The sequence below is a fragment of the Carettochelys insculpta genome, chromosome 7 (assembly GCF_033958435.1).
Source record: "Carettochelys insculpta isolate YL-2023 chromosome 7, ASM3395843v1, whole genome shotgun sequence".
Classification (NCBI taxonomy): domain Eukaryota; kingdom Metazoa; phylum Chordata; order Testudines; family Carettochelyidae; genus Carettochelys; species Carettochelys insculpta.
In genome coordinates, this window is record NC_134143.1 from 73589830 (window position 1) to 73615909 (window position 26080).

Genomic DNA, 26080 nt, shown 5'->3' on the forward strand with positions numbered 1-26080 from the left:
TCGCTGCACCTATTTCGATGTGGTGCTGCGCAACGTCGATGTTGAACATCGACGTTGGCAGCCCTGGAGGACGTGTAGACGTTATTCATCGAAATAGCCTATTTTGATGTCGCCACATCAAAATAGGCTACTTCGATGTAGGCTTCACGTATAGACGTAGCCCTAGTGAGCAGCAGGAGTACCTGCACTGACAGGGGCACCTTGTGAGTTCAGTTTAGCATGTTACTAACAGATGCGCTAAATCAAACTCCCGAAGATCGACCACTGCCGCATCGATCTTGCGGGTAGTGAAGACACACCCTCAGAGAAATCTGATGACTTGTTGTCTAAGGCCAGAGAGAGTCACTAGGAGGGCAAGTGGAGTTTCCCAGCCCCTCAGTGGGCGTTGTGCACTGCTTTGAGATAATCGTTCTTTATTTATACACTATTTTGCTCACTAGTGCTTCAGTGTGGTTGTAATACAGGTCTCACTTCCTGCTGAGCCAGTTCTAGTTTTTTAAATTCTTCTCTGGGGACTCAAAATGGAATGTTGCTGATTTTGTATTCAAACAATCAGTTCTTTCCTGTCGTCGTCGCTACTCATGTTGTTATTGGGTAGTATATGATTCTAAGGCTGATTTCTGAAAAGTAGGCTTGTTCAGCAGGTTTGTTTGTGTGCTCTGCTTGGAAAAAGAGAGTGTAAGACAAGGACTAAGGAGCTGGGTTCAAATCCTGGTTCTGCCACAGAATGACTTTGCATCCTGGGCAAATTACTAAAGCTGGCTCTCTCTTACCTTGCATCTGTAAACAGGAATCAATACTTTTTTTGGTTTGTTGACTATTTGGTTTGCTGACTATTTAGATTGGGTCAGGTACAAATTGAACCTCTCTAATCCAGCACCCTTGGGACCTGACCAGCGCTGGACAAAAGAATTTGCTGGACCACAGAAGGTCAATATTGTCTAGCACATTACCAACACTTTCACTGCTTACTGGGCTCTTAAAAGACATTTTGGGGTATATTACAGCTAAATAACAGCACAGAACACTAAGAGCCGGACTGGTGTCTGGAAATGAACTTTATGGGACCATGGAAAACTTGGTCAACCCCATGGTAAGTGGTCATCCAGCTAACTAAAATCATTCCGGATTACAGATATTGCTAGATGAGGGAGTTCAGGATTAAAGAGGTTCAACTGTACTGTATTTTAATATGTGTCTAGCCTTTAATTTATTCAGTGCCTAGTAATACATTCTATTGTGTATAACCATATATAATAATTGATTTGCAAATTGGTGGGGGGAATCAGAGCAGACAAAATGCAAGTACAAAACACTACAAATGTAAGATATAATGAAAAAGAGAAAAACCAGGTGTTTTTATTTAAAAAAAAAAAAACCCAGTCATGAAAAATGGAGAAACAAAGCATCTCGTCTCATTTTCTTCTCTCAAATTTTGGATTGGATTTAGTGACTGTTGATCCTTATAAAACAAGGTGTAGATACATTTGCTGGAACAGCGTAGAGTAAGAAAGTGCTGTCCAAATTTCCTCATACCAGTTAAGTCAGTGCATCTAAATCGTGATTTATAATGGTTTTATTCATTCTGATCCCTCTCCTGAGCAGGAAGTGCTAAACATGACCAAATGGTGGTTTTATGAAGTGTGCAAATGTCCACAAGCGTGTGTACTTTTGACTTTTGTCCCAGTGTGACTCTAGACACTCCAGCCCATCCTACCCACTTCTGAAAGACTGAAGTGGTTACTCCACATAGCACAGATCCGTTTGGTAGGGTTCATGTATTAATTTGTTCTTTCTTTTTTTTCCAAATTTCTGCTTTTGGATCAAGCATCAGGACTTGCTGAATTCTCCCCATTTGCTAATCCCTGGCCGCTCTCAACAGATATTGGTGATATGACTTGTAAGGAGAGCTGGATGAACCAGGCTATTCTGCATTCATTTACTTTATGCTTCCACTTAAAAAATAAAAATATATCTGAGCATGATGAGCATGAGCAATGCTTTTTCTCCTCTCCAGTACCATGCCCACTGGATAGATTTATTTTATAGACTACTTTGAATGGGATTTGAAACTTCATTTCACCCTGTTTTTTTCTGTTTTGTTTGGGAAAAGGAAGTGATTAGAAATATAGCAGAATGGCTTCACAGAATTATTAGTGTCTTGCACCAAAAGTCTGACACCTTATAGGAAATCGGGTGCCTCTGTTCAGAACTTTTTAAATCTTTCCACAGACTTACAACAGCTGTGCCAGACTGTGCTTAAACCAAGAAACAGTATGTCTAGCAAGCACTGCTATGAAGACTGAAAATTGTGTGGCCAAAGTAAGTAATGTAGTTTGGTTATCTTTGTGTCCATTTTATGAGCCGTACTTTTTTTTTTTTTTTTTTTTAATTTAACCTACTTTAAACCGAATGCAAGTAGTTGGTGCAGGCCTTCTGTCTTTCACAGTCGTATGACAGGTTGACAGGGCAGTGTGCTGCAACCTGCAGACTGTGATAAATATGAGTACAGATCCCCCGCTACCCAGATCCTGTGCAAGCAGTTTTCCATTCCATTGTGCTATTGTTTGCGGCACCCTCTGCTGGTCAACATATGAGTTACATGAATGTATGTTGGATGGAGGCTCTTTGCAAAGTGGGGCATTGGGCAAGAGGAAACACAAAGAATCATAGAACAATAGAGCTGGAAGAGACCTAAAAAAGCCATTGAGTCCAGTCCCCTGCCCTAAGCAGGACCAAACCCATCAGACAAGCCCAGCCAGGGCTTTGTCGAGGCGAGACTTAAACACCTCCAGGGGTGGAGACTCCGCTGCTTCCCTGGGTAGACCATTCCAATGCTTCTCCACCTTCCTCGTGAAAAAGTTTTTCCTAATGTTCAACCTGGACCTTCCCAACCACAACTTGAGACCATTGTTCCGTGTTCTGCCGTCCATGAACGTTGAAGGAAAAACACTATAAGGCCAAACCTAACACAATACATGGTGGGAAGAAAAAGTGAATACATTTATTTTCATAGCACTTCCTCCGATCAGATACATTTGTAGGGAGATATAATAACAAGGATGGGGGTGACAAGAGGTGAAATGTCAGGAACCACCCTGTTCTCTGTTTGCTTTTCCTAAAACTAAGTGTAACTAATGTAAAATAAGATGTACAAGGTGTGATTGTCTATGAGAAGGAAACACTTCGGCCATGACACTAAAAAAAAAAAAAGGCTGCATGAAGGACCTGGTCTGTCCTTTATAAACTCTGTGTTTCCATTGGAAAGAAGTTCAATGGACATGCAAGACAGATCAGTGCATGTCGCCATCTGTTGCAGAAATCAGTGGGCATTCTATTGCTCTTCTGTCACTATGAAGACACTATGACCAATAGAAAGTTTGCTTCCTCTTCTGACTGCATATTGCTTGAATCTTCTTGTGATTCCCTTTTCTCAGAGTTAGTTCTGAATGGCTATTCAATCTGTCCTATCTACTGTGAACTATTCCATAGCACAGATGTTGGCTTCTTGTAGCACAGCAAGGGACCCAAACTGCAGCATGCATGCACCCTCTGGGAGAGGGACACAATCGTGTGGAAACTATAGATCCCAGCGTGAAGTGCCGCTGCTTGCCTCTTGCTGCCCCGTTAATCTGTTGGAGATCAAGGTGTACAATATTGTATGCTGCCATCTGCAGTTGTGCCCATTGTTCTACAAAATGGGTGAAGCCCTTTGAGAAGATACCAAGATACACAATTTGAAGCCAATAGCTGAATTCACTTAGTATGACCTAGTGGTCACGAAGCAGTTCACCAGCATCCTGCAACTGACCCAGTATACCACTGCTACTAGTAACAGAGAGGTAGCCGTATTAGTCTGTACTCCAACAAAGTAAAACAGTAGAAATGTAGCACTTTAAACACTAACAAACGGTGCGTCTACACTAGCTGGCTACTTCAAAGTAGCCAGCACAACATCGAAATATCACGCGTCGCGTCTACATGCACCGTGTGCTATTTCAACGTTGAAATCGACTTTAGGCAGCAAGACATCGAAATCGCTATCCCCATCCGAAGATGGGAATAGTGCCCTACTTCGACATTCAACGTCGAAGTAGGGCGTGTGTAGACGATCCGTGTCCCACTACTTCGCAATAGCGGGGTCCTCCATGGCGGCCATGAGCTGAGGGGTTGAGAGACGCTCTGTCCAGCCCCTGCGGGGCTCTGTGGTCACCGCATGCGGCAGCCCTTAGCCCAGGGCTTCTGGCTGCTGCTCCTGCAGCTGCAGCTGAGGGTCCATTCTGCGTGCACAGGGTCTGCAACCGGTTGTCGGCTCTGTGGATCTCGTGCTGTGCAGGCTGTGTGTGTCTGGGAGGGGCCCTTTAAGGGAGTGGCTAGGGGCTTTGCTGGCCCCTTATGTCAACGGGGGGTACTTGTGTGTGTGGATGCTCTGCATTTCCTTCCGGGGCGGCTCCTTTCGACGTTCTCCATCACTACTTTGACGTTGAACGTCGATGGCACCAGGCCTGGAGGACGTGTAGACGATACGCGTCGAAGTAGCCTATTTCAATGTTCTTACTTTGAAATAAGCTACTTCAATGTAGTATACTTGTGTAGACGTAGCCAAAATGATTTATTTGGTGATGAGCTTTCATGGGACAGACCCTCTTCATCTCATTTCCAATACAGACTGACAATTATAAGTACAGAAGACCAAAAAAAAATTGCAATAAAAACTGACCAATCAAATACATAGGACTAAAGGAGGGGGATGAAGAGCAGGGGGATGTTAATTGTCGTGCCTGAGATAGTTACGAGCATCAAAGGAAGGGAAGCAATCCTTGTAATGCATGAGGTAATTGACGTCTCTGTTCATACCATGTGTTAATGTGTCGAATTTGAATATGAATTCCAACTCACAAATTTCTTGCTCTAATCTGTTTTTAAATTCTTTTTGCTCTAGGACACAAATTCTCAGGTCTTTTTACAGAATGGCCCACTCCATTGAAGTGTTCACTGACCAGCTTCTGTGTATTGAGTTCCTTGATGTCTGCTCTGTGTCCATTTACTCTTTGGTGAAGGTTTTGCCCAGTCTGGCCAATGTACATAGTGGCAGGGCATTTTTGGTACATAATGGCATATATAATGTTTCTAGAAGTGCACAAATGTTAGGTCTGGTGATGGTATCCCCAAACTTAACTATCCACCAGGAGAAGTTTAAAAAAAAAATGACAGCCAGATGAAAACCCAAAAACCAGCTACTTCAAGATAGGCCACAGAAGATCAATAACAGAACACCACTTATCACCTATAGACACCAACTCAAACCCCTACAATGCATCTTTAAAAACCTACAACCTATTCTGGATCATGATGCCACACTCCAGAAGGCCCTAGGTGACAGGTCTGTCCTTTCCTATAGACGATCTCCTAACCTAAGAAGGATTCTCACCAGCAATGACAGGCTATACCACAGTAATATGAATCTTGGAACTTAGGGGTGGAAGAGACCTCAGGAGTTCATCTAGTCCAACCCCCCGCTCACAGCAGTACCATTCCCAACTAAATCATTCACTTCAGCTGTTTACATTTGCATTACTTCCCCATCCCTTTGCACTCCCAGCTCATGTGGAGAAAGGCTCAGACACCTCCAGAGGGGCAGGGTGCCCATATCTCAGCACACATGTAGGGGAAATTGAGGGCTCACAGGCCCCCTCTCTGCCACCCCAGCCATTGTGCAGTTCCCCATGCTTTCGCTTCTCCTGCTCCCTCTGGCTACATCTACACTAGCCAAAAACTTCAAAATGGCCATGCAAATGGCCATTTCGAAGTTTACTAATGAAGCGCTGAAATACATATTCAGTGCCTCATTAGCATGCGGGCCGCCACGGCACTTCGAAATTGACGCGGCTCGTCCAGACGGGGCTCCTTTTCGAAAGGACCCCGGCTACTTCGAAGTCCCCTTATTCCCGTCTGCTCATAGGAATAAGGGAACTTGGAAGTAGCCGGGGTCCTTTCGAAAAGGAGCCCCATCTGGATGAGCCACGCGGCGGCGAGCCATGTCAATTTCGAAGTGCTGCAGCTGCCCGCATGCTCATGAGGCGCTGAGTATGTATTTCAGCGCTTCATTAGTAAACTTCGAAATGGCCATTTGCATGGCCATTTCAAAGTTTTTGGCTAGTGTAGACACGGCCTCGAAGTCCCACTCCTTCCCCCTAATCTGAGCTCTCTACTGCTTTTCCTTTCCCTACCACTCTCTTGCATGTATCTCCCTCCCCATAACACCCACATTCCTCCTTGCAGATCCTACCCCCTCTGTCCATATTCTCACCTGCTGATCCACCCCCCATCACTCTGCGCACCCAATGGGCATTCACACGAATAACATATTTTCTTTACAGAGCTGGTTGAACACTTTCTGAATTAGTTGCTCTACTCAGATTACATTTCTTTGGGGGGTGGATTTGAGAGCACCTGGAAGAGTCGCCCTATAAACAGAAAAGTCTTATCAAACTAAACTAGCCCAGCTGGCTCTCTGCCATATTGTTGTATGAAATTAATCATCTGCTATATCCATATCCCCCTGCTTCCTGTACACACGGGATAATTCTGCAAGTTCAGGGGGCTCTGGGAGGTGTGACGTGGCGCCTTCATCTCAAAGTGATGGTTTCAACTGAATGAGAGCATCCCATGGAGACAAATGAAGCCTGAAACAAATCACTCCGAGGTGTGCAGTGCTCTATTCCCGTCAGCGGGTGTTCCTGTCCTCCCTCCCCAGTGCTTGAGAAATCTGTGATGTGCATCAGGCCTGCTGGTTCTTAGCTCCTCACTGCATTCTCAGCAGTGTGTTCGCAGTGCATGCTTCCAGCTTGCCTATTTTTGGCTTCCCCAGATGCTGACTCCCATGTAAGGCTCAAATCCCTTCTGAGGGAAGCGGCAGCCACCCCCACATCCTGGCTCACATGGACAAGGGTTCAGACCCACTTTAGCAAGACAAGCACTGCTAGTCCCACAGTCGGGGCAAGCAAGAAGCTGAGAGCCCCACAGATCCCAGCTCATATGACGAAGGGTGTGGGGAGGCATACTATCATATGGGGCAGGGATCACATCCAAATCCTAGTGCACACACAGCAGAGCAGGGAGAGAGGCAAAACCCCTATATTCCAGCTCAGATGCAGAGGTAAGAAGGGAGGATTCAACCCCACCTAAGGAGGAGGATGGTACCTATCCCCCAAACCCAACACACACATGAAAGTGAGAGAGGGGCTTGGACGCCAGAAGAGAGGAAGGCCTACTCTGCACCCTGCTGTACACCGGAAGGGAGAAGTGGGGCTGACAGACACCCTTGCTCCTATTATTCTCCAGACCTCCTGCCAGTCACATCCACGTACCCCTTCCCAGTCTCCCTTATTCTCCTTTAATTTCCACTCTTCCAACCCTTAATCCCCCTTCTCTTCTAGCTAGCATCCACATGCCTAATTTTCCCCAAAAAGGTAAAAAAAAAAATGCATTTAAATTTAAAAAAAATAAAATAAGTCGACTGGATTCAGCATTATCCCTTCAGACCTTTCCAGGTTTCTGCCCTTAGTGAGGCTTGAAGAGACACTGGCTGGGTGATCCAGACTCCAAGGACAACTGCTTAGTTCTTTGAACTATCCACCTGGGGTGAGACATTCCCAGATACACCTAGCAGCCCTGCAGGCGCCTCTCTCCGCATGTTTAGTGTAAGCCATTCTCTCTGGAGCATGAGGTGTGTGCCTATAAGGAGAGCTTGAATTCCAGCACTCAGTGAAGGACTTAAGTGGACTTAAGGAGTTCATAGGCCATGTGTTTTCCCTCAGACCAGGAGTGGATTTCACTCTCCATGATTGATATGTCTCATAGCCTTGAATGCTACACTGTTTTACTGAAAGGGGAATGTTGGCAGTGGGGTGTGGAGTTCCCAGATGTCAGCACTCTGTGTCTAAAGTCCAGTAGGATTTTTAACCTCTGTTTACCCATCCAGTGGTGAAAGACAGAAGGGATTAGCAACTGATTCCAAGGCCTGCACCTTTACCAGGATGGTTATCCTGTCTAGTATTGTACTGTCATGTCAGCACTGGGTGGGAATCAAGTTCTACACTCCACATCAGAATCATAATTCAGCCTCTCATAAGCGTTGCCCTTCTTTTTTTTTTTTTAATCCTTCTTTTGCATTATTCACCAGAAAAGTGGCTTGTTCACCACTGTGGCTGAACTTGACATTGTTTGCTGGGTTTCCGTTTGCTGTTTATCTTAACTGTACAGTGGCTGATATTCAGGCACCGTGACTTCCATGTCCCAGAAAAGCTTTTATTTGTCTCTGCCCGGCAAAATCTGTCTCTATCCAGTATCGTCTTTGCAGCGTCTTTCCATTGTAGTTGACCAGCCTAGTCAGTGCCCTTCTTCCTAATTCAGAGAAAAACAAAGGAATTTTTCTAAAAACAAGATTTAAATCTCTCTTTTCAGCATGAGGCACTGTTACCTGGGAAAACCATCTCTAGGCTCCCTCCGTGTGCTGTCTGGGTCTATTTTAAGACTTGGGATAGTCAGCGTTCAACTCACTAGCTGTATTCAAATAATCCGTAGATAGAGGAAGGACAGGTTTGTTGTTTTGGAGAATGAAATGCTCTGGATCCTACATAAGGGGGTTCATTCTGCTCTTCAGGCAAGCTAGCCTTTGATTTTCCTTTTGCTGAGATTCTGCTACTGTCCTCTGTCCTGCTTCTTTTGTCTTCTGAAAATCCACGTAAGAACTTGACCCTACTTGACTGCAATAACTTAAATAAAAAGCAAATGTGGTCTTTCGTGTTACACTCGTTTGCAGTTAGAGCGCTGGTGGTGGAGTTAATCACGGTAAACATTTTAGTTTAGTGTAGGATGTTCTCAGTGTGTAACTGTGTTACTCTACATCATTATTTGTTTTGCTTCTCCACTGATCTTTGACATCCTACCCTTTGCTCTTGGGTACACTACACAAAGATCGTGATTCAGACCAATCATTTGCAAGGCATATGTGTATTAAAAATTTATGCCCACTTCCATAGGGACAAGTATCAGAGGGGTAGCCATGTTAGTCTATGTCTGCAAAAACAATGAGAAGTCCTGTGGCACCTTATAGACTAACAGATTTTTGGAGCATAAGCTTCTGATGGAACAGGTCTTTGCCCACGAAAGCTTGTGCTTCAAAAAATTTGTTCGTGTGTAAAGTCCCACAGGACTCCTTATTGTTTTCACTTCCGTAAGGCTTAGTCCCCACACAGGTCAGAATATGACTAGGAAACAGTGCACACACCCAACCCCTCTTACGTGGCTGCTATTGTTGTGAAACTGCAAGAGAACAACCTCCTCAAAAACTAGTGATCTATGGCGAAATAAACAAAGGTCCTGCATGAGCGGCAAGGACAGGCGATTGATTTATAATGAGGTTTATTGAAAGCTGACCAAATGAGCATCTGGTCCCATTGTTCATTCCATAGTTTGTAAGCCAGCATCTCCACACCGGAGTGTGATGGTGGTGTGTGTCACACTCTACAAGCATGATGCACGTTAAAATCCCCTTGCAAGTAATATGCCACGGTGTTTCCTCTCTGGTGCTTGTGTGTGCAAATAGAGGTCTCGTCACTGTTCGGCTTGCCGTCCCGCCTGCTGTCTGCCGTTGACTTGCACCCTGTATTCACCACCTTTGCTCATTTGATTGTCCCTGTGCCACGGAGGTGATCTGGGTTAGTTTGGCTCTTCTGGCTTCTACCAACTGCTAACTCGGAAGGGTCCACAGTCTCTGTTGGCTATACGTTTGCTCTGGATGGTTCATTTCCCTCTCTCAACAATGTGGTCTTGTCTTTGAACCTTCTCATAAATTGGACTTTGTTAGACTTGGGTCACCCTAGATCAGTGGTGTCCAAAAGCAAGACACCCGATCACCACATACTCTCCCACCCTCCCCCAGACAGGCACCCTACCTCCTTGCCCCTGGTGACTCCCTGGAGCTGCTGTTGGAGCTGTGCCACCAGAGCCTCACAGCCCCGAGAACTGCATGGCACCCGAGCCAGCCGGGCAACACCTGAAGAGCCACTTCACGGCTCCTGAGCCGCCGCACCAGCCTGCCGAGCCACATTCGCCACAATACGCTTCCCCATTCACCACATGTGGCGAACAGGGAGCACATTGGACACTGTGGCTCTAGATTTCCTCTTAGATTATGTTCCCCTCTCCACCCGCTTGTCAACTCATAAGGCCAAGGATGGACAGGATTATGGGATTCACTTAAACACAGAGCTGATTAGGGATAATGTACTTTATTAAGCTTAACTACTCCATAGCACTACAGTTTCACAAGGCACACATTAGCAAGCAAAAAGCACAACGGGGCAATGTACTCAGTAGGAAAAGAGGCTCTTTGGAATGCTCATGTCCCTTCTGCCACAGGGAGTCCTGGTCCCAAAGTACCTCACATCAGGGCCGCGATGGACATGGCGCCAACTGGGAACAAAGGGCAGAGGCACCCCCTGAGGCCAAGTGTGCCTGGGGGGACTCAGCTAGGGGTGGGGTTTCTCACGTTTTTATCCCTTAGCTGTTTTACTGGGGGTGTGCATGCTGGCGCAATGCCACTTTCCTCGTTTCCATGAGGCTGAAGCCAAGATTGCCCTGTTTACTGGTTCCCTAGGTTCCCAGCTCAAATGCAGGTGTCAGGCCTGATATGGCTATCTGGTGTTTATGTTTGTGGGGTTTAAGGCTATAACAGGCTGTAACGTGGGGATGGGAACTTGGCTGTATTGCAGGAACGGGAGTTTCTACTTTGGCTCTCTGAGGCCTGCAGGCTGCTCCTTAAGGTTGGCTGCCATGTTACTTGACATAGCTCTGGTATATTCCCTTCTAATCTGAAGGGTTCTTTGAATAAAGAATTGACTTGTAAGTCGATTCCATAAGGTTCAATTTCACCATCAATCCATTTTTCTGTATTCAATTGGCAATTCCTGTGCTTTACATTATCTGCAGCTTGTTCAGCCTGGTACCTGTGTGCTGTCCCGAGTGTTCACTCTTCTTCATGCTCCACCTGATGGTACCTATGCAATCCCAGCTTTGTACAGCATTTTTCTTTCAAGGTCTTTGTCCAGCCCCGCTCCAGCACAACACATGCTTGTACTTACACTCTTGGTTTGGCCTGCTTAGGATGGGGTAAACTCCAGCTTAGACAGAGTAATAGAAAGAATTTGCTTGCTTTCTGCTTTTCTGATGGCCTGTGTTCGGCTATGCTGCAGTGATTGCTGAGTCTTTATTTCATATGCAGCTTATGGTGGTAGACAGCGGGTTCATCTAAAGCGTGTTATCTGTTCTGGGTATTGTCCTTCCTGGCTGGTGGTCGTTATATTTTTAGAGCCTTAGGGCACAAAGTGGTTGGACAAGGGACTAAGTGTGAGGGTTCCTGCACTCTATTTCCGGCTCTGCCATTGTTTCTCTGAGACCTGGGGCAAATCATTACCCCACTGTCTCCGTTTCCTCCTGTCTCCGATGGGGCTCACAAGTATTTCTTGTTTATACTTTGGACACTGTGTGCTTTGGGAGGAAGGATGCCTAAAATCGTGTGAAAGAATGACACGAGGGTTAGGAGCTGGGAACTGAGCTTTTCGTTGCTTCCACCGACTTGTGTGGTCCTGAGCAAGTCACTTTGCCTCTTTGTGCTAGAGCTCTCCCCTCCCCCCCCCCGCCCCGGCCACCATCTGCAATATGGGGATAATGTGCTGCCTGTTTTACAGGTATGTTTCTGGTGATTGATTAATGTTCTAACAGTGCTTTGAACACACAAAGAGCATCATAAACATCTCAGTATTTTAGACCTTGGAACAGCAAAGAAATTCAGAGGTGCTTGTAAAAGCTTTGATGTGATCTTCCTTTCACGACCATACCTCTGCCTGGGGTTTTTACTTTAATCTGCTGTTTGCTACCTTTGATAAGGTCAAGGGCGCGCTTCAGCTTCTCCCTAGTCTAATGATCTCTTTGCAAATGACTGACAGAAATGTGATATTTGCTCCCCTCCCCCAGCCCATGCTCCAGATTTTGGTAGACTTGTTTTATTTATTTGCAAAATTATATCCGCAGGAAACAAGCTGTTTAAATTCAGATTATGCTGAAGCAAAATGGTCCTAGTATGAGCAGCAACGTGCTGTTTTATGAGCGCAGAGTCCCTTTTCTCATAACTGATTGATAGTAAATATTTTCCTGAAGAATTATTGCCAGCCATGAACAGTGCAACTGTTTCACTTTTTTTGCCCTGCTACTTGCTGTACCAGCCATTGTCTGTAATTAAGATCTACAATTCACAATGCAGACGTTTGCACTTCCTCTGGGTCTGAGCTATTTATAAGGCATTTCAGCTGTTCAGAGTTTCTTTTGAGTGTTAAGCTACATGTTAACTGGCTCCTTTAGTCTCCAAAGATGCAAACACTGTCTCCTCTTCTGCCCCTCGTCCCGCTCCCACCAAGGCCCTTTTATGTCAGCAAAGCAATGTCTCAAATAAAAATTAAAAGTGCCTTTTTTGAATTGTCTTTAAGAAGCATTGAATCAGTGTAACAATGTAGAACTCAAAATCATCTCTCGGCCAAGCATCTCTGAATGCCCTACAAATGGGAACTAACCCTACCTGGGCCGGGGAAGTGGGGATGGGGAGTGAAGGGGGCAGTTTCACGCTGATAATTGTGGCTGTCCGGTCATCTCTATGGGGATCGCTCACTGGTTTGGGCATCAATTCTGACACCTCTAGAACTAGAATTTCAAAACATGTTACCATCAGCTCAGCCCATCTGTCCTAGAGGGAGAGAAACTGAGTTTTCTGCTGTAAACTATTGAGTTGTCTTCATGAGATCTTAGAAATTGAGCCATTTGCCTTTTCTCCTTTTGTATATTAATGAGGCTTTGGCAGTTCTGTGAGAGTACGAGCTTGCCTAGCTGTGCTTGGTCATGATCTCCTTGGGTGCGCAGGGCTGCACAGTGTGATGTGCACTGGTTCTTAGCATCTCTCCACCCCAGAAGTGGCTGCATTAGATATGGAATCACTTTGAACTAGATAGGGCTGCTCACTTGAATAAGAGCTGCGGCCTTGGGCCTGTCGTTTAAATTGCTTTGGGATCCTTCAGGATAGAAATGTAAAATATTACAAGTGACTTTACTGAGCATTTTAAACCCTGGATGGCTGGAGAGGCAAACAGCACATGCATGAGAAGCAGTGCCCATTTCTGAAGTGCTCACTCCTGGGCAGTGCCAAGAAAGGAATTGCCACCACAGATGGCAATAATGGTGGCTGCCAATATGGAAGCATCCACTAGACATTGCTCTGTATGTTACCAAATTTAAGACTTAAAAATAAAATGTGCTTCGAAAACACGACAATTCTTTATTACTGTTTTCAGCATGACCGTGCGACTGACCTGCTGCGATTGCAGCCCTGCGCAGGGCACCACCGAATAGGTTTGAATGAGGTGTGTCAGAAGCTAAAATTACATCGGATTTTAATCTAAGCCAAGGAGCTACTATGCTTGAGCCAGTTTTTGTAGGTGGATCTAGATGAATGTGGAGGAGGCTCTAGAGCATCATCTTTTCTGGGAGGAGGCCAGGGAGGAGAAATAGTCAAAAGCGAGTTCATCATCAAGCATGTACTGCAGCATTGCCCACTGATGCATGCCGGATCACCCGCACACAGAGATCACATGGCTCCTCCAAAAGTCAAACGATCAATTCGCCTCGTTTTGGCTCTGTACTTAATGCACAAACAGTGCGATCTGCAGGGCTGTAATTGCATTGTTAGGGCCAAGGAACAAGCCTGTGCCTTTTCAGCAGACAGCTGGCAGGGAAAGAGGCATGTTGTTAGGAAAGAGAGAGGCAAGGCAAATAAAATTACTGCTAACGCTCAGAGATCGGCAGGAGTCCTACTTGCCTAATCTTACCGGTGGGAGCAAGCGGCTGTTGTAATCCAATTATAGCAGCATAAGCAATTTGTTAGACACTCCGCATAATGTAACAATTTCCCAATAAACTCTGACTTGTAATAACGTCGGCAAGAGCCCACATAAATCTGCCCGAATGGTGGGGGCTGGAGTGTTCGGCTGGGGGCTTGTAATTTGTGCCATCAGCACGTTTTGCAGAGTATGGTATGGCGCAGCCTTTCAGTGCAGGAATTTTAAGGAGAAAGCGTGGCACACCCCTCAGGAAGAGATGCATTAAAAGAGGGCAGGGGGGCACCGCTAGGCAAAGCAGAGATTTGGCTCACTGGCAGAGGAGCAAAAATTAACCCAGCCAGGTAGACTCTGCTGCAGATTTTTTCAAATATATTTTAAAAAACATTAATGACAATTATCATGTACATTACAGCCAGAAAAGTGAGGGGGAGTTAGATTTCCATGACTCTGGGAGGGGGAAATAATCCTTTTATATAGAAAGTCTGCTTAATTATTGACAGAGGGCTCAGCATTGTGTAAGACATGAAGGTATTCAGTTCCCAACCAGAGCAATTTCTGATCTTCAGAGGCAAACAGCTAAAGCTTTCCTGGTAGCCAGTTACCTTTTTGTTCCCTTCCTTGCAGTTTCAAGCTCACCTCTTATACACTGGCACAGCATCTTGGCAATAAGCCCGAAGGATAAAACGTAGGTCTAGAACTAGTCACTTTGGATTTACCCCAGTGGATTTAACTTTTTGGCACAATGATGAATGAGTCCCCTCTGATTTGCCCAGATCGACACAAAGATCTAATCGAATCTGGGTATTTCTTTCAATGTAAAAGTCAGTCGGCTGTGCTCTTTGCCTTTCATTTCTAGGGCATAGTCAGAGTTGCAGGGTGGCAGGCACCCGTTTGGAGCTTATGTTTAGCAGGGTTTAAGATATCATATACCTGTTCATCCCCCTATTTAGCATTTCCCTGTACTAAGATGCAATAAGCGGCAGCAGAACAATACAAATCCCTTGCTAGAGTGAGGTCACACTATCCATACAACATAGACGTCAAAGGGTTCTGGACTTATGATATCCTCAGTATAAAAATAATGCCTGACTGGTAACCACCACTAACAATACTTCATTTATTCATTTGGCTGGAGAGTCTTTGGAGGCTCAGTGTGAAGTAACGTTTTCTGCGCTCGCTGACTGACTCCCAAATTGTAGCAGTGTGATACTTTTCTGCAGGAAAAGTAATTCTCAGCTACTTTTGAGTCTATGTCTGTGTCGGATCATCTGGAAATCCTGCTAGCGGTCCCTATGTTTTGACTCTGTTGACCTTGGGGAAACTGGATGGGTTCCTCTGCTTTCCTAAAGCCAATCTTTGACCCCGGGTGTTGCTCGTGTTATCCCAGGCACATTTTGATGCAGCCCTTTGTACAACTGGTGACTAGGGTTTCAGTTGTATTTGCTTGTGTCCATAGTTTCAGCGATAGGCTTATTTCTGTGTCAGTTGTAATGTAGCCACTGAGATATGCAGACAGTCTTGTGTGCAGATACCCTGTATGTTCTGCTCTTCCTAATATGTAACCTAGACTGCCTGGGTTTTGAGTCTGCATTGCACATCAACGGTCCCAAGATAACTGCAACAGGACAGCAAGCATCCGGTTGCCAAGAGTAGTATTCCAATACTTGTAGCCGTTCTACATCAGCGTTAAAAAGCATGTTTAGATAGGGCAGATATCTTTTTTTCCAGAAGCTGCATCGTTCCTAATAAAGCCACTCAGTGTCTAGGTTTAACTAATGGCTGATTTTCATGGCTTTGACAGTGAGCTGTGTGAGTTATTTTCTCCTGATATTGTAAAAATAATGAGAGCAAATTAGAACAATCAGTTTACACAGATAGCTCCTGATTGGAGGTGATGGGCAATATGGCAGCGGGTAATCCATCTTCGGGCTCCTGTCACATTAACTTCAGCAGCGTGGAAAAGATCAGGCGGAGCAAACCGGAATCCTGCCCAATCAGAACACGGAAATTAATGAGAAGAGCATTGTTCTGTGATCAACCTTTTAATTAGCAAGCCTGGCGATGAAGGGAGTGATGAAGCTGGCAGTACAGCTGCACAATGGCAGGCATGTTTTCTGTGCAGGGGGAGGAAAAACAGGGGTTTCAAATTATCCCTTCTGTGCTCCCTGAACAGCAGCAGTGTGTCTCCATTCTCAACCTCTCTACAGATCTTAACAGACAAACAGCCACATCCAGAGTAATATTGCAAAACATGGCTGTTACTAATGAGTAGCTCAGTAGCAGATCACTGATTTAAAACATGGAAATCTCATAGGTTACATATTGGATTTCAAATTTCACTCTGTTTCTAATCAGGCAGGGTAGGGGAGAGAAAACAGCAACAAGGGTCTGCTTATTGTATCCCTTCCTCTTTAGGTTCCCCTTACAAATTAGATTCCCTCCCCAGTCAAGAATATTACTCTGTTCTGCACTTTCCATAGTTGAAGAGTGGGAATGAGATACTGCACTAATTTCCTAATGCTCTCTGGTTTTCTCTTGCACCTGCATATTTTGTTCTGTTTTTCACTTTTCAGTGTGATATTATTACTGGAAGGATGTAACTTCACCTCATTTGTAAGGTGAGAGGCTCAATTTGATAGTTTATGTAGAGGGACAAGAGGGAACCTCAACATGGTTCTGAAGTGCATGCTGACATCCAAAACCAAAATTAATGGTGGTTCAATCTGCGAAGACCCATCTTCAGGACTGACTTTTTTCACAAAAGTGGGGAAGTACAATCTTGGCAAGAGAGTGAATTCAGAGAGGGGTCTATTTTGGAGGATGAGGAAGGCAGTAGGAGAATACTAGAAAATAGTGGGAGCCAGGGTAAAAAAACAGTGGCTTGAAGCTTTAAATCTCCAATACTCCTATATCTGCATGATATTTTCAGACCCCATTTTACTCTTCACACATCACCTCTGATGAAGGCCTAATTTTGAAAAAGCAATGCTAAATTTTTGTTTTCAGTGTCAGTGCTAAATATTGTTTGATTTTCAGCAAAGACATTTATGAATCCCTTCCCCAGTTCTGTGCATTCCACAATCTGATACAGATACACAGAACTGCTTTGAGAATTTCTTGGGAGAATGTAAACTAAAAGGATGAACCAGAGCCCTGTATATTTCCTGCTTTCCAAACTCCCTCTTACTCCTCTGTGATAAAAATACACATATGCTTAGACATAGGCAGTAGCTAACAAGAGGTGCTAAATGCAAAGCTTTATTCTTATGCTAGACAAACCTCTAGCTCTTCAGTTACAATAGTACATCTAGATCTTCTGGTGCTTTGCCACATTTAAAGTAACTGAGATTATTTTTAAAGCAAGTGGAAGTTTGTCTATTCTGTCGCACCATTGTCCATGACATTTCCTGCTATATACTTTAATTTCACAACACAGCACAAAAAGAAAAATGAGAGCCCTGTGGTTTTTAGGTTATATTGGGCAATTATGCACTAGTAGCAATTTAATTTAATTGGGGCTCATAGTGTCACCTATTATTAAAATTTTCTGACATTTCCTGTTGTGTTCAGTTGCTTAGCATTTTGCCAAATTTTCATGTTTGGGTTGCAGTGTTGTTTCTGGCTCATGCTGATTTTTTTTTCAGCCTGAGGCAGAGGTAAAATTCAGTGCGCAGGCTGACTGGTGCTCATTTAAGCAGCTATTCAATATTTTGTTTTGTCATCGTTTAGTATGTGGCCCCATGCTTTATTTACTGCTCATTTATTTCATCCATGTTTATTTAAACCCTGTTCTGAAGACAAAAATATAATCTCCATGTGGGTTTTCCATGAGGTTTATCACTATAATATTTGAGTGCTTCAAAAACATTAATTACATTGATCTTCGCAGCACCCCCATGAAGTCAGACGATGAATTGCCGTCATTTTGCAGATGGGAGCTGAGACGCAAAGATATGTTTCCATTTATTTTGTGTCCCCAATTTGAGACCCTGATTTTTCAAAGTGGTACTTGTATAGCACTGCATATGTTCAAAGTACAGTTCCCACTGGCTTCCATTACAGTGTGCGTGCTCCACACTTCTGCAAATCAGACCGTATGTGGAACATGCCATTCGTGATCACCTGTGACAAATTTGGTTTGAGTGACCTGCTCTGTATCTCATAGGAATTCTGTGGTACAGGCAGGGATAGAATTCAGTTCTCCAGGACAGCATTCAAATGCCTTAACTATAAGATTGTCCTTTCTCGTAATTTCCTGCTTTGTCACTGTACGCCTTCCATCTTCTGCAAGAAATGAGGCAAGGGTTCTATCAACAAAACCTCAGTCGCTACACAACCTTAAAGCCATCCTGTACCCTGAATGACATGGTCCCAGTGGATAAAATAGTACACGATCTCATAATTAAAGACTGAAATGTAATGCATCCAAAGGGGCTGAATTAAAGTTGCACAGGCAAACTTAACACTGACAGCTCCTAACTTTGGAGTGCTCAACTGTGCAAACTTTGTTAAAAGAATATGGTTTAGCTTTTTGTGTGTGTAATTTATATAGTCTGGGGACTTGATGTTTAGAGTAGAAAATCATTGGCCCATAGATTGAAAACTTGCCTATAAATTCTTGAAGTTACACTCATCCCTTGTTTAACGAGTACTCTACTTACGAGTATTCACTAAAATGAGGGACACACATGCCTACAGTTGTTCACTATGTGAGTGAGCTTCCCCCGCTCATATGAGCCAACCCCCCCGCTGCCAGGGGGTGGGGAGACCCACAGCCCCGCGGCTGGAGCAGAGCTGGCAGCGGGGTCCCTGGCCAGGGTGCGGGGAGACCCGCAGCCCCTCACAGCCCGCTCCCAACACTCCCTCTGTGGCAACTCCCCACGCACCCCCCCATCCAGTCCGAACATCCCCTAGCACACAGCTCCCCAACCACTCCCTGCCAGCCTGCTGCCAACACCCACCCCATCCCGTTCCAAACATCCTGCACCCCCTCGGGTACCTGTGCTGCAGCCAGGAGGAACAAGCCGCCACCTCCTCCACCTGAGCTGCCTGCAGGTGTTAACCCTTCCTCCCGCTCTTGGCCCCAAACTAGCCCCAACCTTTAACCCCCTCCCAACCCCAGGTTCACTTACCTTTCAAAGCAGCTCCACCTGCTGCCACTTCAATCACTTGGAACCAATCAGAGACTTTTACACACATTTTAATAAGAATTTACTGTCCCTCTTACGAGTTTTCGCCTACGAGCAAGAAGTTCGGAACCAATTGTGCTTGTACAGCGAGGGATGAGTGTATATAATAATAGTATCAAAAGAGCACCTGTACTGATCAACATCCGAGTCAAAAGACATTCATTTACTATGATGATGATCACTACAGAACTACTTGCAAATGCAGTAATAGCAAAGAAGGAACATGAACAAATTCCACCTCCGTAATATAAAAGGCACCATACATGTTACAGCTTCATTTATCCTGTGCTGAAGCTTCTTTTGCTCACGGGATCATGAAAACATCTTGGCCAATAAAAACGCTGCAGTTTACCATGTTGAATCCAAGTTTGGTCATTCTCAAATTTTACATTCTTCTGTCCTTCTGTATTTATTCTGAAATTCCTTTTGCTCTGACGTTGCTGCATGGATACTACATACTATTCCAGGAGCGTTTAAAAGGCTGAGTGTTGTATTTTTTAATCCTGCTTTCATTTTATTTTTTTCCATCTGGATTTTTTATCCTATGTGGTGTCTGGGAAGCCAGAAAACAGAATGAAGGAGAAAGTACACCCCAAATGCTACACTGTCCAGCATAAATGAAAATTCCTTCTGTGCTCAATAACTATCTAGGAAAGGTATTCAGATGGCAGATTGGGGGACAAATCCAGAGGACGAGATTCTTTTCAATGCACTCTTTATTTAATCAATATTGTTATGGTTGGGATTGGAGGTGACTTTTTTTCTCTGGAGTCTGGATCATGGGTTAATTGAAGCTGCAACATGGGTAGGGCAAAAAGATCCAGTTATGTTAAAGATGTGGAATTTTTACATGCAAAGAAGGAACAAATGCTGCATCTGCAGGCACTTCTGTAGTGCTCATCATCATTGACCAAGAAATTTAGATCTTGACAAAAAGTGGACCAACCCTGGTCTGGAGCATCAGCTTTAAAACAGTCATGTGATCTTCTCTCAGCCAATGACTAATTGTTTGGGCTTTGCCGTTTGGAAGGCGGCAAGACAAAACACTTCACAGAATCGCAGGGCTGGAAGGGACCTCAGGAGGTCATCTAGTCCAGCCCCCTGCTTCAAACAGGATCAGCCCCCACTAAGTCATCCCAGCCAGGACTTTGTCAAGTAGGGACTTAGAAACCTCAAGGGATGGAGAATCCACCACCTCTCTAGGCAACGCATTTCAGTGCTTCACCACTCTCTTGGTGACGTAGTTTCTCCTAATATCTAACCTACACCTCTCCCTCTTCAACTTCAGACCATTATTCCTGGTTCTGCCGTCTGACACCACTGAGAACAGTTTCTCACCCTCCTCTTTAGAGCTCCCCTTCAGGAAGTTGAAGGCTGCTATTAAATCACCTCTAAGTCTTCTCTTCTGTAAGCTAAACAAGCCCAAATCCCTCAGCCCCTCCTCATACGTCTTGTGCTCCAGACCCTTAATCATTTTTGTTGCCCTTCCCTGAACCTGCTCCAGCAAATCCACATCATTTTTATACTGGGGGGCCCCAAACTGGACACAATATTCCAGATGTGGCCTCACCAGTGCCGAATAAAGAGGAGTAACTACTTCTCTAGATCTGCTTGAAATGCTCCTCCTAATGCACCCCAGTATGCCGTTAGCCTTGTTGGCTACAAGGGCACACTGTTTACTCGTATCCAGCCTTTCATCCACCATAACCTCTAGGTCCCTTTCCATCATACTGCTGCTGAGGCAGTCAGTCCCCAGCCTGTAACAATGTTTGGGATTCTTCCACCCCAGATGCAGGACTCTACACTTCTCCTTATTGAACTGCATCAGATTGCTTTTGGCCCAGTCCTCCAATGTGTCCAGGTCCCTCTGGATTCTCTCTCTACCCTCAGACGTATCTACCTCCCCCGCTTCTGATTCGCATGTCTCAAAACACAAGGCTGTAATGGCTTTTGTAGAATGAGAGGCTGTGTAGTCCCTTTGTGGGGCACTGAACTGGGAAAGGGGGACCAAGGTTGCATTCCCTGGCCAGCGTGACACCTGTTTATGTTCTTGACTAATTATTTCACTTCCCTGCCTCACCCATTTTTAAAATGGGGATAATGATTCTCAGCATGTCTTTGTAAAGTCTTTTGAGAGCTTGTGGCCAAAAATATTACATAAGAACTAAGTATTAATATTTGTATACACGAGCATTTTTGAGTAGTAACAGAGAGGTGGCCATGTTAGTCTGTATTCTAACAAAACAAAACAGGAGAAATGTAGCACTTTAAAGACTAACAAAAGGATTTATTCAAATAAATTGTTTTGTTAGTCTTTAAAGTGCTAACATTGTTGGTCATGCAAACCAAAGCACCTTTGCTCTTCCTTATGGAAAATTACTGAAATGTATTGTTGATAAATTATTCCAGCTGCAAAGGATAAAGAATATTTGTTCATTCCTTAACCTTACATGGAGGGCTCGTCCAAGACTAATTAAAATTTTTCAAAGCCTGCCTTTTCTGAACTGACAGCATAAAAGGGTGGAGAATTATTTTTATAAAACATACAGGCTAGTAAATCAGCCCTTTAACTCCATTTAGAAATTGACAAAGTGATTCACTCATTTCGTGGGATTAAATGATAAAATTTCTGTCCAAAAGTCATTTTTATTCAGAGAAGATGCTAACAAGAGTGGAGGAGATTTTTCCTAGAACGCACTGGCTCCTGACACCTTAACTATAGAGTCCGCTACTGTGACTCCAGAATGGAGTATGCTGGCATGGGGTATAATAATGCAAATAGCATGAATATTCCACATGTGAATTAATAGCAAGCCTAAGGAGTGCTAATATTTACATATATGTGAAACTGCACATTCTGCATTTCTTGGTCTTCTTTATCTTATCGATCAAGTTTTACCTGCCTCACTCCCGTTTACCTTTAACATCTAGGTGATTTGTCACTGGTGTTCTTGGTGGGAATTTTTAAAATCTAGTTTTCTATAATTTGTCTGAGATTGTGGTGTGTTTTGCATGTTTAATGTACTTGGAACACTGACTTGACTTCCATGGTAATTTTTGGTGTGTGTCATTTCTCCCCTACATTTTGACAGATTTCTGTGACGTAGGCTGGGGCAGGACAGTTCTCTCTGCTGTGCTGTTTTCTTTTCCTGGGGCTGGTTCTGAAGTTTTTCTCTGTTTTGCTTTCCTTTTCTTAACACCGTCACTTGGATTTATTTCAAGCTATGTGAAATATTATAAACTACAGTAAACTCTCTTTTAACCAGCATTCAAACAACCGGACTTCTCTATTAACTGGCATTTCCTTGCAGCCAGTGGCTCTTCCGCTCTCCTGACCGCAGCTGCTCCCTGCATGGTGCAGCCATGCACGAGCCACTCAGAGCGGCTTTCCATGTGGCAATGTGGAAGCCTCTCAGAGCCGCTCCTGGTGCAGCACAAAGCCCCACCCAGAGTATTTGGATCCTCTTGCGTATCCGGCATATTGGAATATCCGGCAACCTCCTGGTCCCGGGGCTGCCAGATGTCGAAGAGTTTACTGTACCATCTGTCATCCCAGAATCACAGCATGCTTAACACCAAAGCCCTTGTGAGTTAGGTACGTAGTTTTCCAAGAGAAGAATGGTGACTTGAACAAAGTCACACAGAGTCTGTAGCAGAACAGTAATAATTAATAAACAAAATCTGTAGGTCTACAAACACCCAGTCTTTTGCTTTAATGACTTCCTTTCCTTCTGGGTGCATAACAGCTTTCATTAGAGCTGTGCGCTGCAGGTATTTGTAAGTATCATCTAACTGATTCAAGTCATTCTGCATATTTAAAAGAGCGTTGATGTGGCCAACACTGGCTACAGAGGCTGTGTCTACATTTGCCCTTGATCAGAGCAACTTTTGCTGTTCGTGGGGGCTTAAACCCCCTTCCCTTATGAAAGACAAAGTTTTGTGGTGGTGAGTGAAAGTGTGAACACTGCTTTGTTAGTGTTGGAGAGTATTGTTCATTTTTTTGGAGTGAGATTTTTTCTGTTGTGCTGGGTCTGATTGATGCAATTAAGGTTGCAAAGGAGTTCTCATCGTAAGCCTTTTCTTCCTGAATTTATATACCTTTTTAAACAAATCACTTGGTTACATTAAACTTTTCCAACATCTTTTGGAGGCTGGAACAAAAAACAGTCTGGTTCTTCAAGCTCTGAGTTAAGTTTTCAGAGTCAGGAGATTCAAGAGTTACTAGTGAACATGCAGACTTCACTCTGCCCCATACATAAACATTATAACAGTCCTTATATTCCAGTAGTGTCTTAGATTATGTGTATATGTAAGACTGCCAGAAATTAATTTGAGACACAGTTAGGGGTTATATCATTAGGCTGTAAAATGTATATCTTCAACCGTAACTTTCAAATTTCCTGACTCTTGAGGTTTAACTTGTGCAACTGTGGTATTGAATAACGTACCTTTTTGTACTACATGTGTTATATGTTGTTAGAACACATGCTTGTTTTGACATTATTTGAATTTCCTCTTCAGTTAAAAGACAGCAGCATTTGTTTTAAAACATAAAAGCACAAGTAAATTTAATAAATATTTGTAAAAATGCTCCTCTGGTTCTCACCTTGAAGACTGGTGAATCACCAGAAAAGCTGCTTTTCTTATCAGCCTTATAAAATAATTCATAAATGTGGCAGTTGATAAAGCCTTTTCAAAAGGTAGACCATCACAGCAGTGTGGGAATCTTATACCTCTTGAGGGTTTCAACACCATGAGAATGGGTAAAACAGCTTAATGTCTTGCTTGTCATAGGTCAGAAGGATACCCATACTATGTTCCTGTTAAGAAGGGAAGCAATTCTCCAATTTGTAGTGGTCATTAGGGAACCCATGATGCTTATCATAGGAATCAGGGTTTCTAACCTTGATGACATGGCTGAATTCAACACTGGTGATCACAGCTTGCCATTCTAAATTGCATGTGTTGTTTCTTCAGAACTCCTTTGATTACTTTCATCTTCAGCCAGTGCTTGTCGATCCATCTTGACCAAGACGCTATGTAGACCTCATTTAATATGACAGACTCAGAGCCATACTTACCCATACGCAGAATACTCAGTTTTGTGGGGCACCTGAACATTTGGGGCACCACTGACTCCCTGTGCCTCTTCCTATCCCTATTCTGTGGCTCTGCTTCCTCCAGAGAGGATCAAAACTTCAAAGTGAAAAAGGCTGACGGACCGATTAGCAGAATGTCAAACCTATGAAAGAGCTGTTCAGGTGGTAATGAAGCCATCTAATGTGCATTCTCAACCCCACGTATATACAGTCCATTTCTGAATTTACTGTGTTAGTCCCCAGGAGCTTTGTTTGTATTTGTTCTAAAAATATGTTTAGTGTGTTGCTGAAGATTATAAAATCACATCTCTAAAAACTCGTCCCCCTCCTGCCAAGACTCTCATTGGGCTTAGGGGCACCAGTTTAATAGTACTTTGTAGTGCTCCATAAAGCCTAAGAACAGTCCTAGGCGGACTCAAGAAACCTGTCGGCTTCAAACCCTACTAATGGATGAATTAGTAATCACAGGTTGTGTCTTCACTAGACTGAAAAATCGATCACAGCTGGGCAGTTCCAGCAATGACTGTTGTGTAGCTGGAATCCTTGTGTCGAAGATGGATTTTTCTGGCCATCCACACGGAGGGGGAGGTCAACATAAGAACATAAGAATGGCCATACTGGGTCAGACCAAAGGTCCATCCAGCCCAGCATCCCATCTGCCGACGGTGGCCAATGCCAGGTGCCCCAGAGAAGGAGAACACAAGACAATGATCAAGTGATTTATCTCCTGCCATCCATCTCTTGCCCTTGTTCTGAAGACTAGGGGCACCATACTTTATCCCTGGCTAATAGCCATTTATGGACCTAGCCTGCAAAAATTTATCAAGCTCTTTTTTAAACCCTAATAGAGTCCTGGCCTTCACAGCCTCCTCGGGCAAGGAGTTCCACAGGTTGACTGTGCGCTGTGTGAAGAAAAATTTCCTTTTATTAGTTTTGAACCTACTACCCATCAATTTCATTTGGTGTCCCCTAGTTCTTGTATTATGGGAAAAGGTAAATAATTTTTCTATATTCACTTTCTCCACACCATTCATGATTTTATATACCTCTATCATATCGCCCCTCAATCGCCTCTTTTCCAAACTGAAAAGTCCCAGTCTCTCTAGCCTCTCCCCATATGGGACCCGTTCCAAGCCCCTAATCATCTTAGTTGCCCTTTTCTGAACCTTTTCTAATGCCAATATATCTTTTTTGAGGTGAGGAGACCACATCTGCACGCAGTAGTCAAGATGTGGGCGTACCATAGTTTTATATAGGGGAAGTATGATATCTTTTGTCTTATTATCGATCCCTTTTTTAATAATTCCTAACATCCTATTTGCCTTACTAACTGCCGCTGCACACTGCGTGGATGTCTTCAGAGAACTATCCACTATAACTCCAAGATCCCTTTCCTGATCTGTCGTAGCTAAATTTGACCCCATCATGTAGTACGTGTAATTTGGGTTATTTTTTCCAACATGCATTACCTTACACTTACCCACATTAAATTTCATTTGCCATTTTGCTGCCCAATCACTCAGTTTGCTGAGATCTTTTTGTAGTTCTTCACAATCCCTTTTGCTTTTGACTGTCCTGAACAACTTGGTGTCATCTGCAAACTTGGCCACCTCACTGCTTACCTCATTTTCTAGATCATTGATGAACAAGTTGAACAGGATCGGTCCCAGGCCTGACCCCTGGGGAACACCACTAGTTACCCTCCTCCATTGTGAAAATTTACCATTTATTCCCACCCTTTTTCTGTCTTTTAACCAATTCCCGATCCATGAAAGGATCTTTCCTCCTATCCCATGACCACCTAATTTACATAAAAGCCTTTGGTGTGGGACCGTGTCAAAGG

General features: G+C 44.0%; 1 protein-coding gene across 8 annotated transcripts in view; it reads left to right on the plus strand.

The window, feature by feature from the left end:
- Nucleotides 1-26080, plus strand: part of BTRC (beta-transducin repeat containing E3 ubiquitin protein ligase) — a 187826-nt gene that overhangs the window by 100065 nt on the left and 61681 nt on the right. For 6 of the 8 annotated variants that reach the window (XM_074999282.1, XM_074999281.1, XM_074999283.1 and 3 more), the window contains one exon: nucleotides 2233-2322. The exons of the other annotated variants lie outside the window; for them this stretch is intronic. In XM_074999282.1, the coding sequence (XP_074855383.1) occupies nucleotides 2233-2322 (90 nt within the window). The remainder of the gene's footprint in view (nucleotides 1-2232; nucleotides 2323-26080) is intronic. 8 annotated transcript variants of the gene reach the window in all.